The 16,892-nt window shown below is 39.5% G+C and overlaps 1 protein-coding gene across 3 annotated transcripts in view; it reads right to left on the bottom strand.

Annotated features, from left to right (window-relative positions):
- Positions 1-16,892, bottom strand: part of LOC5519230 (copper-transporting ATPase 2) — a 30,386-nt gene that overhangs the window by 9,323 nt on the left and 4,171 nt on the right. For 2 of the 3 annotated variants that reach the window (XM_048733758.1, XM_048733759.1), the window contains exons 2-11: positions 15,028-16,120; positions 14,075-14,275; positions 8,044-8,207; positions 7,135-7,373; positions 6,500-6,665; positions 3,784-3,894; positions 2,318-2,584; positions 1,518-1,751; positions 1,034-1,168; positions 544-732 (exon numbers count right to left, since the gene is read on the bottom strand). In XM_048733758.1, the coding sequence (XP_048589715.1) occupies positions 544-732; positions 1,034-1,168; positions 1,518-1,751; positions 2,318-2,584; positions 3,784-3,894; positions 6,500-6,665; positions 7,135-7,373; positions 8,044-8,207; positions 14,075-14,275; positions 15,028-16,120 (2,799 nt within the window). Of the gene's footprint in view, positions 1-543; positions 733-1,033; positions 1,169-1,517; positions 1,752-2,317; positions 2,585-3,783; positions 3,895-6,499; positions 6,666-7,134; positions 7,374-8,043; positions 8,208-14,074; positions 14,276-15,027; positions 16,121-16,702; positions 16,846-16,892 lie in introns of those variants that run through there. The other variant, XM_048733760.1, reaches the window with a different exon arrangement.

Below are 16,892 nucleotides of genomic sequence, written 5' to 3'. Positions count from 1 at the left end.
AACCAATTCTATTAAATACCACTAAGTCAAATACGACGGCATTACGAGGAATTTCCGAAAATAAGAAAAGACATATATTTCGCATTTTAAACCGCCACAAGTCAAAAAGAGCTTAGGCAAACTTAGGCAGACAAAGTTATAAATAGTCCAGTTACGAATTCCACTATGTCCCCTGGACAGATGGGCTTAGAGCGAATAAATACGGCAAGAGCATCGGTTTGAGGCTTCGCATACCAGAGAGAATTTCAAGAAGCTTAAGGTTGGTTCTCACTAGGACCCAAGCGCAAGCGTAAGCGCAAACGGAAGCGCAACACAAGTGAGAATCGGTCAAACACAAGCGCAAGAAAATCAAGCAGTTGCGTTCTCTTGCGCTTATGTTCTAGTGAGAATCGGAAAACTACGTGCGTTCCGCTTGCGCTTACGTCCAAATGAGAACCAACCTTTAGAATGTAACAATGCAATGTGATTTCACATGACTATATGCTAACCAGCCTTTAGATTATTGTTGCAATACATTAGTCCAATTCTCTGCTAGTAGGTTACCTTATGGGCAGTCTCGAGGGGTTCCCCGCCCTTGATCAGGATGCCGTTCTGCGCGCCAATCCCTGTTCCCACCATGACGGCAGTAGGGGTGGCCAGCCCTAGAGCGCAGGGGCAGGCGATAGCTAGTACGGTGATACCGATCTGGAACGCGAAGCCGATGATGAACTCATCTCGATTATCCTCCTTCGGCTGCACAAAAAACGATGCAGTGATTAATATTGCCGAACACATATTTTAAGAGTAAAGCGTTGTCACATTCTGTCTCGATGATCGATCCTCAACGAGTTGTCTCGATTACCCTCCTATGGCAAACAACGCAGTGAATATTGTTGCCGAAGACATATTTTAAGAGTCAAGCATTGTCACATTCTGTCTCGATGATCGATCCTGAACGAGTTGTCTCGATTAGCCTCCTTTGGCAAACAACGCAGTGATTATAACGGGAACCCCAACGTAGCAATCATGACTGACTTCATGGCCATGTACTCACGTTATAGACCATGCGAATAATTGTGATGTCTGAGTAACCAATGATGACCCAGATCATGAACGTTGCTATGGAGATAAGGATGACGATGGGCACGAAGTATCCTGACAGCGTGTCGGCGAATTTCTGAATTGGTGCCTGAGAAGACAAGAGAAGAGATATTTAACGAGCAAATTGAAGAAGTTCACAAGCCAGTTTCTTATATAAAATAAATGTAATAACAAATAATTTGAATGGTATTTGAATTAAAAATGCGATAAATCTGCGGTGTTGTAAAATTTAAAGAATTTATATTTTCGATGAAGACACTTTTTTGTAAGGTACATCATTTGAAACAATACAAAACTTCCAAGTAATTGTGATCTCAAACCAGGATCATAAAATATAAGTCTGACCTGAAGAAGTGAAGACAAACATTTGACAGAGTCGAATAACAGTGTTTGGTAAATCATTTAATCTAACATTTCATCTATGTGACTTCACAAACCTTGGATGTCTGAGCTTCTTCTACGAGCTTGACGATCTGCGCAAGCGTAGTGTCTTGTCCCACATGGGTCGCTTCGATAAGGATGGCGCCGTTTTGGTTCATTGTCCCGCCGATCACAGAGTCGCCAACCTTCTTGGGGACAGGCATGGATTCCCCTGTGATCAGGGACTCATCGGCCATGGAGGTTCCTTCAATCACTCGCCCGTCTACTGGGATCTTTGCACCGGGGACCACCTGATTACAACAAGTAAGGGATGAGTGATAACTTACCGCCATTCAAGTGAGAAGTGGTGGAGAACCCGATCACTCTGAATATTTTTGTACGCACTTACATGAAGAACTGCTGTTACATTTTTATTTTAGATTATTGAAATATATTATTCTGAAAAGTAGAATGTTTTTCCATAAAGCCGTGGAACAAATTATAGTCAAATAGTCAAAGTGTAACTGTCAAGCCAGGATAAATGAGATAAAAAAATTAGAGTGCAGCCGTTTCTATTGTTGGAGGGATTGTCTTTAAAGTGGGTTTAGCTAGCTCCCAGGTCGGAGCCAAATCTTAACTCTAATATCTTAGTAATTCCTTATTTGTATCCTGGGAAATACGGCTTTACTTGGGTGGAACCTGGTTACAGGACCATTATCACAGTACACAGAGAAACAGATCCACCTTAATGACCTAGTGTAGACCAAGCTTTAGTTTGTCCCCATTACTTTGAGAACATCGGCCACGAAACCAACTACGAACTCCTCTGTGACATGGTGAGAACCAAGCTTTAGACTGTATAAAATTGCCCCCATACCTTAAGTACATCGGCCCTCTGAACAAGATCCACACTTATGACTGTTTCCTCCGTGATCTGGTGTGAACCCGGCTTAAGCTTGACAAGCATGGCGGTAGCGGGTTGTAGAGACAGTAACTTGGCGAGCGCCTCTGAGGTCTTGCCTTTCGCCACGTGCTCCATCCATCGACCCAGCGATATGAACACGAGTAACATGGGAGGCGTGTCAAAAAATGTCATGGGGCTGTGAGAGCTTTGCTCTGACATTGCGACCACACACACGACGATCTGGGGAGACAAGGTATAAAACGGTAATCATAAAATAACATGAAGGTCCTGCCACGACGCACCCTAAAATCGTGTAAGGGGAATTTGTGCATCATCAGTCAACAACCCTGTGAATTCCCACAAACTTTACCTTTTAAAATCTAAAAAAATATTATTCTTCGGGTGAAAAACGTGTCGCAGGTAAATAGGAAATTGCAAAATAAGTCCAAATAGATGAACCACCAAACGATGAAGTAAATATTGCTTGAAATTTGATCTGCTCTCGAATTCTCCCAAACAAAAACACCACAATGAAAAAAACTCAATGAAGGCACGCAAAGAATACTTTATTTATTTGGTTTGAGTAGTTAAAACACGTAGAGTTGGTTTTCTTTGTTATTATATAAAAGTCATTTCGAGATAAAAAATTTTACCGAGCTTCATGTGTTGAATGAAAGAATCTAAGATATATTTATAAAAAAAATGTGTTAGATGTTATAACAATTTATACGACACTAGTAAATCGCGCGCTCTGATTGGTCGAAGGATCGTGTGTTATTTAACAATTATACCACTTCCATTGAGGTGGATAGTGGCGAAATATCTACCGAGAGCCGAAGGACACACGCACCCTTGGCGTCAGCATGCACGCTCCCCAAAGCTTGTGACTAGATTGTAACTTCCTCTAATAGATGCACAGATAATGCCACAACGTGTCATGAACAGTCACTCGACTGCGTCTCGTTGCGTACTTTTTTTGTTCATGACACTCTGTGACGTCATTTGAGAATCTGAGGACAGACGCACACCAAAATGAGAACTATTTCTTAAATAACGATATATGTTCGTCTTTCGGCAGGTAGAGATAAAACACGCTTTAGAGTGCCACGGATTTCTCAACTTTATCGTCAACACAGGTCAAAATGACTTTGCGAAAGAAGAAGAAAACCTATAAAATAGCAGTCTAGTGAGATGCAAAACTTACACCCTAATCCCGGCTTGTCACGAAATTTTCAAACATTTTAATTAACAAATCCCGCTTCTTTTCTCTGGTCACGAAATTAAACTTCTTAGCAGAGTTTGCAAAGAACGATGAAAACATGTATTTGCCTGTTGACGAAGGCTAATTGCTGTTTAAGTTTTTATAGGATGGAGGAGAGATGGTTAAAGTTTATTAGCGATATTACTAATGGGTAGACGGACGCCCTGATAACACTTACCGAGTAAACGTAGGCTATAGTAGTAGCTAACATGATTAGTACGTCCATGTTTGTGCTTCTGTGCTTCAGGGCTTTGTACGCCGTCACGTAGAAATGCCTTCCACCGAGAATCTAAACAAGCGATCTGCGTTACTTCTAGGATAGCAAGTTTTATTCTGAGTAGTCGTACTGGGTCGTCGGAGCCTAGGTGTGACCATGTGAAATACGGTACTGTAAGTATAAATCTATTTTAAATAAGGTTGCATTCGAAGATGTGCCGTAAACCGCAGTGATTCACCGATAAATGACTCAATCCCGGTCTTTAAAAACAAGTGAATCTTTACAAGTACATAAACAAGAATGCTACAGCTTTCCAAAGTTTTCGGTTGAAGGCGGGTATTCGTACCAAAGCACCTGGGGTGGGTGGGTGGTGGTGGGGGGGGGGGGGGGGGGTGGGTGTTACGTGGATAGATGATCTGGAAGGGAGGAAAATGTTGAACATAAATGATGGCGTGGAATGGCAAGACTGGGGATGACAAAAACGAGTATATAGAGTTACAAAATGGAAAGGTGGGATATTTCTTAGAGCTCTTCGAAATGTAAAGCAACCTTACGTGTATTCTAGCACAAGGTTTATCATCAGGAGGTAAGACCAGGTACTAGTCAAATGCGAAGGGGAGAAATAAAACTGGGAGCCGAGGGATGCTAGGGGGTGGGTGGAAAGATGGAGAAGGTCTAGTGAGAAAGGAGTTCGCATTTGAGACGTGTTTCAAAGTGAATGAGTGGCTAGCCAATTCACCAAGACGCACTGCGAGTGACAACATTTGAATTCTCTTAGTGTAACCTAATTTGGTGTATAATTGTAAGTTTGTCTTTGTGAGTTATGTGTAAATACGGGCTGTGATGGTGTGGTACGCTATGGCGGGAGGGGCTGTCACTGCAAGCTTGAACATTTTGGCTACATTCATTTATATGCATATTAGTGCTAAATTTGCAATGCGAGAAAACACCGTTATCATGAAGTAACGTGCGTCCAAATAAACCTCGATGCGATACACCTATCTCAATAAATTCTGAACAATCAAACGCTGAAGTATGAATCGTATATCATGAAGCAATGCTTTCCGATAGTGAACCTTTATTAGAGTAAGTGCAATTATGCAATAGTTATCTTGTTTGCTACTAAGATTGTTCTTATTCAAATGGTTCATAAACTTCCATTTACCGAAGGCACAATGCGAAACATGATGCATGAAACGTCTGCTGAATGGATTACCTGGACTAAATCGATTATCTGGACTGAATAGATTACCAGGACTAAATAGATTACCTAGATTGAATAGATTACCTGGATTGAATGGATTACCTGGACTGAATGGATTATCTGGGCTGAATTATCTGGATTATCTGGACTGGATGGATTATCTGGACAGAATAGATTACCTGGACTGAATGGTTTACCTAGACTGAATGAATTACCTGGACTGAATGGATTATCTGGACAGAATAGATTCCCTTTACTGAATAGATTACCTGGACAGAATGGATTACCTGGACTGAATGGATTATCTGGACTGAATAAATTGCCTATACTGAATGGATTACCTGGACTGGGTGGTTTACCTGGACTGGATGGGTTACATGGACTAAATGGATTATCTGGACTGAATAGATTGCCTATACTGAATGGATTACATGGACTGGATGAATTATCTGGACTGAATAGATTACCTGTACTGAATGGATTATCTGGACTGGATGGTTTACCTGGAAAGAATGGATTACCTGGACAGAATGGATTACCTGGACTGAATGGTTTACTGGACTGAATGAATTACCTGGGCTGAATGGATTATCTGGACAGAATAGATTCCCTTTACTGAATAGATTACCTGGACAGAATGGATTACCTGGACTGAATGGATTATCTGGACTGAATAAATTGCCTATACTGAATGGATTACCTGGACTGGGTGGTTTACCTGGACTGGATGGGTTACATGGACTAAATGGATTATCTGGACTGAATAGATTGCCTATACTGAATGGATTACATGGACTGGATGAATTATCTGGACTGAATAGATTACCTGTACTGAATGGATTATCTGGACTGGATGGTTTACCTGGAAAGAATGGATTACCTGGACAGAATGGATTACCTGGACTGAATGGTTTACTGGACTGAATGAATTACCTGGGCTGAATGGATTATCTGGACAGAATAGATTACCTATACTGAATAGATTACCTTGGTAGAATGGATTACCTGGACTGAATGGATTATCTGGACTGAATGGATTATCTGGACTGAATAGATTGCCTATACTGAATAGATTACATGGACTGGATGAATTATCTAGACTGGACGGTTTACCTGGACTGAATGGGTTAGCTATACTGAATGGATTACCAGGACTGAATGGGTTATCTGGACTGAATTGATTGCCTATACTGAATGGATAACATGGACTGGATGAATTACCTGGACTGGATGGTTTCCCTGGACTGGATGGATTACATGGACTGAATGGATTATCTGGACTGAATAGATTGCCTATACTGAATAGATTACATGGACTGGATGAATTATCTGGACTGGACGGTTTACCTGGACTTGATGGTTTACCTGGACTGAATGGCTTAGCTATACTGAATGGATTACCTGGACTGAATGGATTATCTGGACTAAATGGATAATTTGGACTGAATAGATTACCTGGAATGAATGGATTACCTGGACTGGTGTGCAAAGCAGGAACATGAGAAGATTTTCCAGGGAAAGTCCAGGTATGACCATGACGTGAGGTCTTTTACCAGCTTCTTCCAGGAACACGTAGGAGATGAAGATAGCGAACACAGGGAGACCAAAGATCAGGGAGACGAGAAACGAACGACGCCACCTGGCGGTAAAAAAAAGCCGGTGATAATTACCACAGGGAGACCAAAGATCAGGGAAACGAGAATCGAACGACGCAAACAGGTGGATAAAATGCCCTAGTGATAACTAGCACAGGGAGACCAAAGATCAGGGAAATGAAAAAAAAAACGACGCTAACTGGTGGTTAACATGTACAAGACAGGAATACCAGAGATCAGGGAACCGAGAAACGCCACCGCGCTTCCGCAAAGTCACTCTCCTTAACTAATATGCTTTTAAGAGCCTTCGAAAGAGTGAGTTTGAACATCTACCTGATGTAATCAAAGCAAACGTGATGGCAGGAGAATAACGTATTGTATATACAATATCAATGTCTAAATTGCATTTCTTTGAAACTGAGGGTAACATTGGATCCCCTAAAACCCAGAGACCACTGTTTCGTTTCTCTCAAAGTTGCGAACCATGAGCAGGCTTGATGATGGATCACTCACTTCTTGATGGAGAGGGTGTGGTCAACCTTGTCCTTGCTAGAGCTGCTATCAGCTAATGCCGCACCAAAGCCTAACCCCTTAATGGCCTCGATGATGTCCCTTGGACCCGTGATCTCGGTGTCGTACTTGAACCGGCCGCTACTGGTTGCAAGAGCAACGGAGGTTTGAAGGATTCCCGGCCGCTTGATCAGGGATGACTCGATGAGGTGAACGCACGACGAACACGTCATTCCGCTTATCTAGAAGGGAAACGTAGGTGTTTCTATTTGGGAAGAACTGCAGTTAAAGCCGCATTGTCACCAGTTTACTTCCAGTCAATTATGTGACAATCTCCTTTTGAAACGGAAATTGCGAAAACCATTTCACAATTGTAAAAGCAGTGTGTCTATTGGAAGTTTCTTCGAGGATGTGACTGATAAGTTAGAGCGGTTGGCCTGTTTAATAGCGCAGATTCTAATAGATTCTTTTGACTCTTGACGGTTGAGTTTTCCGTCGGCCCTCCGGAAGTAAACTGGTGATAATGCGGCTTAAATTAGCGCCTTACTGTGTCGTGCTATTTAGAAAACCTCGTTATCATGGACAGAAGAAACTACGAGCAACTGAAATACAAAGAAAGGTGAAACCGAGCCCTATCGGTATAGCCTGCTTTAAACAAACAAGAAGAATCGGAATTAATGTGAAAGCGCTGTCACTAGAAAGAAAAGACATATAAAAAAGTATGTTGCCCTGTGATCTTAGTTTCTTTACCATATTTTCCTCTCTTATTTCTCTCCTATTTGATCCCTTTTCGGGTTGACCAAGGGATTCCCTCCACATTATAACAGCTCCTCCTATTCTAAGACTTCGTAGGATACTAGCAGGTTTATGTTACTCCCCTCCCCCCCTCCCCCGGGTACGTTTTCCACCCACCCTGATATCGACAACATTCTCCCCTTGGCCCGTCTTGTCCATCAGTTCGCAGCCGAATCCCATGGCTGTCACGTGGTAGACGATCTCGTCTGTTGTGATGCGATTTTTGTTGTACTTCACTTCGGCCTTTTGAGCAAGCAGACCCACCAACACAGACTTGACGCCTAAGAGAAGACTTTCGTTAGTTAGACTATCATATACAAGGACACTTCTAGACTTGACAGCTACAAGGAAACTTCTGTTAGTTACACTATCAATAGCGTGACGCATGTAACGCTAGACTTGACACATACAAGGACACTTCTGTTAGTTACACTATCAATAGCGTGACGCATGTAACACTAGACTTGACAGCTACAAGGACTTTTCTGTTAGTTACACTATCAATAGCGTGACGCATGTAACACTAGACTTGACAGCTACAAGGAAACTTCTGTTAGTTACACTATCAATAGCGTGACGCATGTAACGCTAGACTTGACACATACAAGGACACTTCTGTTAGTTACACTATCAATAGCGTGACGCATGTAACACTAGACTTGACAGCTACAAGGACTTTTCTGTTAGTTACACTATCAATAGCGTGACGCATGTAACACTAGACTTGACACATACAAGGACACTTCTGTTAGTTACACTATCAATAGCGTGACGCATGTAACATTAGACTTGATACATACAAGGACACTTCTGTTAGTTACACTATCAATAGCGTGACGCATGTAACACTAGACTTGACACATACAAGGACACTTCTAGACTTGACACATACAAGGACACTTCTGTTAGTTACACTATCAATCGCGTGACGCATGTAACACTAGACTTGACACATACAAGGACACTTTTGTTAGTTACACTATCAATAGCGTGACGCATGTAACACTAGACTTGACACATACAAGGACACTTCTGTTAGTTACACTATCAATAGCGTGACGCATGTAACACTAGACTTGACAGCTACAAGGACACTTCTGTTAGTTACACTATCAATAGCGTGACGCATGTAACGCTAGACTTGACACATACAAGGAAACTTCTGTTAGTTACACTATCAATAGCGTGACGCATGTAACACTAGACTTGACACCTACAAGGACACTTCTGTTAGTTACACTATCAATAGCGTGACGCATGTAACGCTAGACTTGACACATACAAGGACACTTCTGTTAGTTACACCATCAATAGCGTGACGCATGTAACACTAGACTTGATACATACAAGAACACTTCTGTTAGTTACACTATCAATAGCGTGACGCATGTAACACTAGACTTGACACATACAAGGACACTTCTGTTAGTTACACTATCAATAGCGTGACGCATGTAACACTAGACTTGACACATACAAGGACACTTCTGTTAGTTACACTATCAATAGCGTGACGCATGTAACACTAGACTTGACACATACAAGGACACTTCTGTTAGTTACACTATCAAAAGCGTGACGTAGGTAACACTAGACTTGACACATACAAGGACACTTCTAGACTTGACAGCTACAAGGACACTTCTGTTAGTTACACTATCAATAGCGTGACGCATGTAACACTAGACTTGACACATACAAGGACACTTCTGTTAGTTACACTATCAAAAGCGTGACGTAGGTAACACTAGACTTGACACATACAAGGACACTTCTAGACTTGACAGCTACAAGGACACTTCTGTTAGTTACACTATCAAAAGCGTGACGCATGTAACACTAGACTTGACACCTACAAGGACACTTCTGTTAGTTACACTATCAATAGCGTGACGCATGTAACACTAGACGCCACACTCACTAATGCCTGGGGCACACTTGTGACATAACGATAAGGCGCACGTTTTCTCTCATGCCGTTATATCCATGTCATTATTTCGGGCTTCTGTCTTTGTCGAACCATTCACACTTATAGGCGCGCGCCATGTCGTCATGTCACTAGTGTGCACCAGGCATAAGAGCCCACGAGCAAGTCTGGCTTTCATTTTACTTCTCAACAGCTTTAAGGTGACGCGCTGATTTTCGAGTTTTTTCTCAGATAAAGAATTTCGGAACATCAATTTCAGGATGTCGCCACGAACAAACGGCAAAATGGATTAAAAAGACCGTGTACTGCATTGGCGGGCTGTTTTTTTTAATTATACTCAATTACATCCTTGAAAAGATATACAGTATGCGAGGTCTACAAAAAATAAACAATGATTCAGCACAAATTGAGAATGATTCTAGACGGTATTTAATAGACAATAAGGCAGATGTATTTTCGCTCGTTGCTCATCCCCTGATACTATTATTTTATGTCAATATAAAGCTATTTGCAAGGACTGTATGAAAAAAAAAAACACGAGTTTTGCTTCTTGTCTTCATAGTAAGGTGTCGTGACAACAATAATTTTTTAACGTCTTTAAATTGGAAAGAAAACATAGCTTTTAACAAGATCGTTATGTCATTCAGCGATATGATTCAAATTGTGTAGTTCCAGAAAATATCCATGCCCCCCCCCCCCCATTGAGGGGATTGGAAATTCCGGGGGTGGGAGGTTCAAACGCCTAGGAATTTCCAGAGGGGAGGGGGTAAAACGCCTCCTAACAGTTACGGCATGATTATTATTTCTTTTTGCTACTACAGGGCTCGTTGACCTGTCTGAGAAAAAGATGTAATTTGAACTTTTTTTAAAGCGTAAGTGGTGGGGTGTTTTAGATTAAGGAAAGGTTATTCAAAAGGTCAATTGCAGATCAGTTTAGACACTGGTTTGTTTTATTTGTTCTGTTCTTTTCCCTTAAATTAATATCTCGAGTCATAGGAATGGATAAAGTTCATTCCCCGATTTGTACGTTAATTCTAAGAACTTTATTTAAAATATAAAGCTTTTTAACAGATTTTGGTTGGTGAGTCTGGTTTTCTCCGTCAGACTGACAAAAAGACGAAGCAATTATCAAGGTGTGTGCGCACGTTTAATTTCTTCTGTGTTTTGTGCTTCAAAATCAATTTCAGGAAGCAATGTCGCCACGAACAAACTAGATGGATTTAAAATAAAATACCATGCGTTGGCGACGTGTTTCTTAATCAACCTAATAAGATCGTAAGAGGGAATAAGAGATGGAAACAAATTGATGGAAAATGAAACACTGAAAATCTACCACTTTCTCATTTTGTACTTTGCTTATTCTCGCAAAGATCTTTCGACAAACACGACAGTTATTAAGTATCTAGCAAAATCTTGAGAAAATATTGGAAGACTATTCTGACATCTAATTATATTCACTTATCAATCAATCTTTAAATAATCACGGTCTAGTAAATAAACAATGAATCAGCAAAAAAAAAAGAAAATAGGTATGTTTGATGCCTTACTTAAATGTATTTACGCTGATTTTCTGATACTTTTTTTATATTCAAAAATTCAAGCCAGAATTCAAGGTATGAACAAACTAAAAATTAAAAGTTTTGCTTCCTGATTTTTAAATGAAGGGGTCGTGGCACCACTTTAAAATTGAAATATTAATCTAGTTATAAATAGAGATAAATAACGGAAGAATGATTAAAGACTCAATAATAACAAGAAACCAACATAACAACTTTAAAATAGAGAGAAGATATAGCTTTTAGCAAGATTTGTACGCCATTCAGCGATCAGTCTGGTTCAAACTTAGAAATACCATCATTATTCCCAGCATTACAGACAAAACATATTGCTGCTTTTAATGCTATTATGATCAGCGTTATTTGTTTTATGCAAGTAAGAAAATTTACCCAATGTGTATGGAAGAAAACAAATTGTCTTCTAAATATAATAAAAATCGGTACTTACTTTGCTTGTATCTTCATGTGATGAAGACATTTAGCGATAAAATTCACAATTTCAATTCACAAACCAAATAATTTTCGAGCCTGTCCTCTGAGTCACCCCGGAGAAAGTGTTTAATTCTTGAAACACGAATAAGTTGTCCCCAAAATGGCCAGATAAAGATATGTATTCACAAAGCAGGTGTGAGTATATGTTCCTCCCGAAACCACATAACTGAATAATATCAGACCGCAAAAAGACAGAAGTGGCGGCGCGTGACAACAGACACGCTCCTACGCTGAAGTGGGATTTAAAAAAAGGGGGCGTTATGGATATCAGGCAGAGAAAACGGAAGTGTTCTGATCGGTATCCCACAGTACGCATAATTCCATTTTTTTTAAGGAGAACAAATGCTCAACAGGAAAAAAAATCAAAACAAAAGTGAAATGTTCAATATTGGCACCTATCATGACCGAGTTCGAATAGTCTAGAAGCAATTTGTGTAACCTATCAATTCAAAATCAATTAATACAAATATTTGGCATCATAAACTTTTGAAAAATCTTTAACTTGGCTGTAACTTGTAAATAGCCATTCTATTCTCTATTGCTTAGCTGCAGAGCATAATGAGTGGAAAGTAATGATAGTTTCCGTAACTTCAATAAACCCTGATCTAGACGCCGTTCTTTTCATGTACCTAAAACCTTCTATTTGGAAAGGGCGCATGAAAAAACCGGCGTTTAAACTAGGCTTAACTACCTCGAACGCCTCAGGCGTGAGTGGGGACCGGGTTGGATTTAGACACCGTTCTGGCTACTCGCTCTTTCAGAACAAATTCAAACAAATAACACGAAAACCCAGAGACATGAATCGACAAACAAACAGAATGAAAAGCTCCGCTTGTTTTGTTTACAAACGAATAACTTCAATTGAATTGAACCGTAGATCGATTGCCGTCGGTGACAAATGTAAGGCGCATGCGCACGCTCAACCCACAGACTTTTCTGACAAATCCAGCTTACACCTATTTCAATTAAGTTTGACTATAAGAAAAATGGAAAATGGAACAAAGTTTGGCCGATGATAATGTCTTCTTGTATTAAAAATGCGTTCATTCATTACATGGCCCTCGCTACAAACTTAATTTAGCCTCACTTAATGTTATTAAGATACAAGACTTGTTTTCCCTAACCAGTGGTGCTCTAGGCATTCATCATTTTCTATTTTCTAAGAGTCAACCTTAATTGAAATGGGTGTATACACGTATTTCAAATTGGTTGCAATCGAAAATCCATTAGCCGTAACACGCGGTGGTTCATGGGTAGAGTATAAACGGCTGTACCCTTGTATCTGAAAGCTATTTGAATGTTCATAAGAATGTAAACAAGAATTCTACAGCTTTTGATATCTGGATTTGTCCGCTTATTTGCTAATTTAATTGATACCCATGGAGCACTGCGTGTTACGATACACAGATTCTCCGAATTCAACCTTACTTGAAATAGGTGTATATATTTTACGGCTCCTTTGCTTTTTGACCATAGCGGTCACAGGTCGACAAGAAAGCCCTTTTATACTACTAAGCTTTGAACCCCGGAAGTTTACAGATGATATAAGGATTGCTGTGTTGCAAAAGCACAGAAAGACCACAAAAAGTTTACGAATGATCGATCGATGATCGAGTGACACAGAAGTCCCTAAATAACTCGTAAATCCATTTTTCAACGTGATGATAGCTAATAGCACATAATAGCTACTAGCACGTGAGCAGTAGCTACAAAAAAATCCAACGCTGTCCTACAGTTCTATCTTCTCTGTTCATAATACGTAGAAGAGAAAGCGAGCCAAGGGCGGATCCAGGAGGTGAAACGGGCGAATTTATTCACCCGCCCCCTTTCTTTCTGAGCTGCCTGATTTCCCAACAATGACTGCTCTGCTTCAACAGATGTCTTCAACAGATGAGTCTTGTTAATATTGATTGAAAACTACTATCCAGCACACATTTTCTTTAAAAGCTTTTATGGTTTGAGCCGCTGGATCATGTCGAGAGAGTTGTTTAGACATATACTTCATGTAGTTTGATGTTAGGAACTCAATTGATAGATCCTCCAAATTCGAGAATGCTTATGGCATCCACAAAGTACTAGCCTTATCGAATGACTATGTTGAATGACAAAATTCCGCATACATTTGAAAATAGGTGTAACACCACGAAAAAAAAAAAAATAAAACAGATCTCACCTTCCTTCTTGGAGAGGGCTCGTTCAATGCTAGCCACACATGACGCGCATGTCATCCCCTCAATGTGAAGATATATCTTCTCCACATCTTCCAATGGATCCTGTTCAACATGCTTTTTACGGCTGCTGAACCTCACTCCCCAGTCCCCCGTCATTTGCCCGGCTACTGCCACAAACTCATCCTTTGACTCAGTATCGGGATCTGCAAACAACAGATAAAAATATTAAACTTGTTGGAAATTTAATTTTTACAAGGATGAAACAGGAGAGCAGGATAGATTTGTTAGTAGTTCCTTGATAGCTAGCATAATGGTAAGATTTGTTTTGCTGCTGTGAACAATGGTGAGTATTTCAATAATTATAACTGCAAGAGAAAATCTAAAAAGTTAAAAAAGCAGAAAGGCTATACCAATTACATAATGCTGTTATAATCTTAAAACTAATTCGTTTTTATGCCTGAGAACAAATAAAACCATAACTTTGTGTAATCAAACAAAGATAAAAAACATGATTTTTCTATCAGAATATCTTTCTCATTTCTTGATTGCACAGATCAAGAAATTAGAAAATTATAAGATACATAACATTAAAATAATATTTTTTTAATTAATAATACTCCCAATGATAGTTCACCATTCATAATATGTCCTAAGTAAATCAAAGTTGCTTTGAAAGGGGCAGGGGCAGCTCTTTTCCACCAAGAGCTGGCTACTTTTCCTTTTAACAAGTTGATTTAAGTTTCATTTGATTAAATAAAATAAAATAACTTCTATCCCCTACTTATCAATCTCCAGTGCCTACTCTGAAACCCCCTGACGGTTGTTTTTTTAGTTGCCATACTGTAGTTTTGACAATATGCTCATCCATGACACATGTCCTTGTTGCACCTGTCTTGTGAGAGTATCCTAATAAATGCTAAAGCTTTAATAGTGCTATATGGAATTGAATGTGTACCTTTAGATGGCAAAGAAGCCTCAAATCCCATCTCTTCAATAGCACTGCACAGGAATTGTGGCGTAGTTATGGATGGGTTAAATTTGAACTCAGCTTGCTTTAGGTCTAAGGACACATTTACCATCTCCACACCAGCTGTACTTGCCATTTCCTTCTCTATCGTCTTCACACATGACATACAAGTCATTCCCTCAATTCCTATAACAGCTGTATGAATGTCCTTGTCTGTCATATTGACAATGTTGCCTAGCAACAAGGCATCAAAACCCATGTCCTCTATAGCCTCACGCATCTGTTCAGGAGTAACCTTTTCGGGGGCAAATTCAAGTCTTGCACATTTGTCATCTAGGGAGACTTTAACAGATTGCACTCCATCCATCTTTGATATGTTCTTCTCTATTGTGTTTACACATGAGTTGCACGTCATCCCCTGCACTGTTATCATCACAGTCTCAACATCTGTTGAGCCCTTTCTAGGAAGAACAACTTCAAAACCAGCATCTTCAATCAGCTCTGCTAATTTCTCAGGGCTTGTTAGGAGTTTCCTATACTTGATAACTGCTGATTCCTTAGGAAGAGAGACTTTTACATTAAGAACTCCTGTACTCTTTGAGAGTGCTTTCTCTATTGACTTTACACATGACTGGCATGTCATGCCATGAACTGTAAATTCTATTTCCTCTTCCCTTTCATCAGCATTCTTGATAGAAGTCCCTTTAGATTGAGCAACTTCCTGCTTTGTTAAAATGTCCACAACTCTCTTAAGGCAGGCCTCAAAACCCATGTCATCAATAGCATTAGCCAAAGATGTCCCATTTGTTATTTTTGGATCAAATGTTACTTCCGCCTCTTTTTCCTCAAGGGAAACCTTAATATCTTTCACACCACTTGTCGATGACATACTTGTTTCTATGGTTTTGACACAGGAGTTACAAGTCATTCCTTTGACTGCAATATATGCTATGTTAAGGGCTTCCTTATCAGCAGACTGTAAGGCAACAGCAATTGATGCAGTACTCTCGAGGGTTGGAACAGGAGGGAGGTCCCTCTGTGTTGGGATAGGTGTAACTCCCCCTTTATCCTTGATGATTACCTGGAGAAACAATAGAGAAATCTATAAAACATTGAAATAAATTGGAATAAGATATTCTTAGGTAGAATATTTAAAACACAGAGGAAGTAATTAAAGATGTTCAAATAAAAGAATATGCTATAAAACTTACTGATAAACTCAATGCATACATTTTTATTCTAAAAAAAACCTACAATTTAAAAATACATGACAAAAAATCAAGATTTAGTTTAGTTAGTTTATAGTTTATTGGCTTTGTCACACAAAAAACAATACTACGGTTTACAATAGGAAATAAACAAAATAAAGAAAATAAGAAACAATGTGACGGGAGAAGAAAACAGGGCGTAAGCCCAAATTGAAATTCTTTCCCAAAAAAAATTTCAGTGATATACCAAATAACTTACCAAAAAAATAAATAAATCTATTAACAGTCTTGATAGATATGAAGTAAAACTTTAAGTAAATTTGTAGAGGTAAGTTAAGAGTAAGGGAAAGCATAAGAACCATATAATTATCTGTCCTAACTGTTAAACACCAGGCCATCCAATAAACCCTGTTAAAAACCCAGTTTATACTCAACAAAAAACATTAAACAGTTACCTTACAAATGCTGGGGTTAGTAAATTGGGTGAAATCTTCTTTTTAGGAAACAGAGTCAAATTTATCCAAAACAATGAGTTAAGGAGAAGCTTTCAGGTGTATCATAAGACACAAACATCCCACTCAAATTGTTAGCATGCAGATTTGTAGAGATCAAATTCTATACAATGTACTGTACACCCACAGGTTT

This window comes from Nematostella vectensis, chromosome 10, assembly GCF_932526225.1.
Source record: "Nematostella vectensis chromosome 10, jaNemVect1.1, whole genome shotgun sequence".
NCBI lineage: Eukaryota > Metazoa > Cnidaria > Anthozoa > Actiniaria > Edwardsiidae > Nematostella > Nematostella vectensis.
The sequence above is the reverse complement of the archived record's forward strand: the minus strand, read 5'-3'. Positions and strand labels throughout refer to the sequence as shown.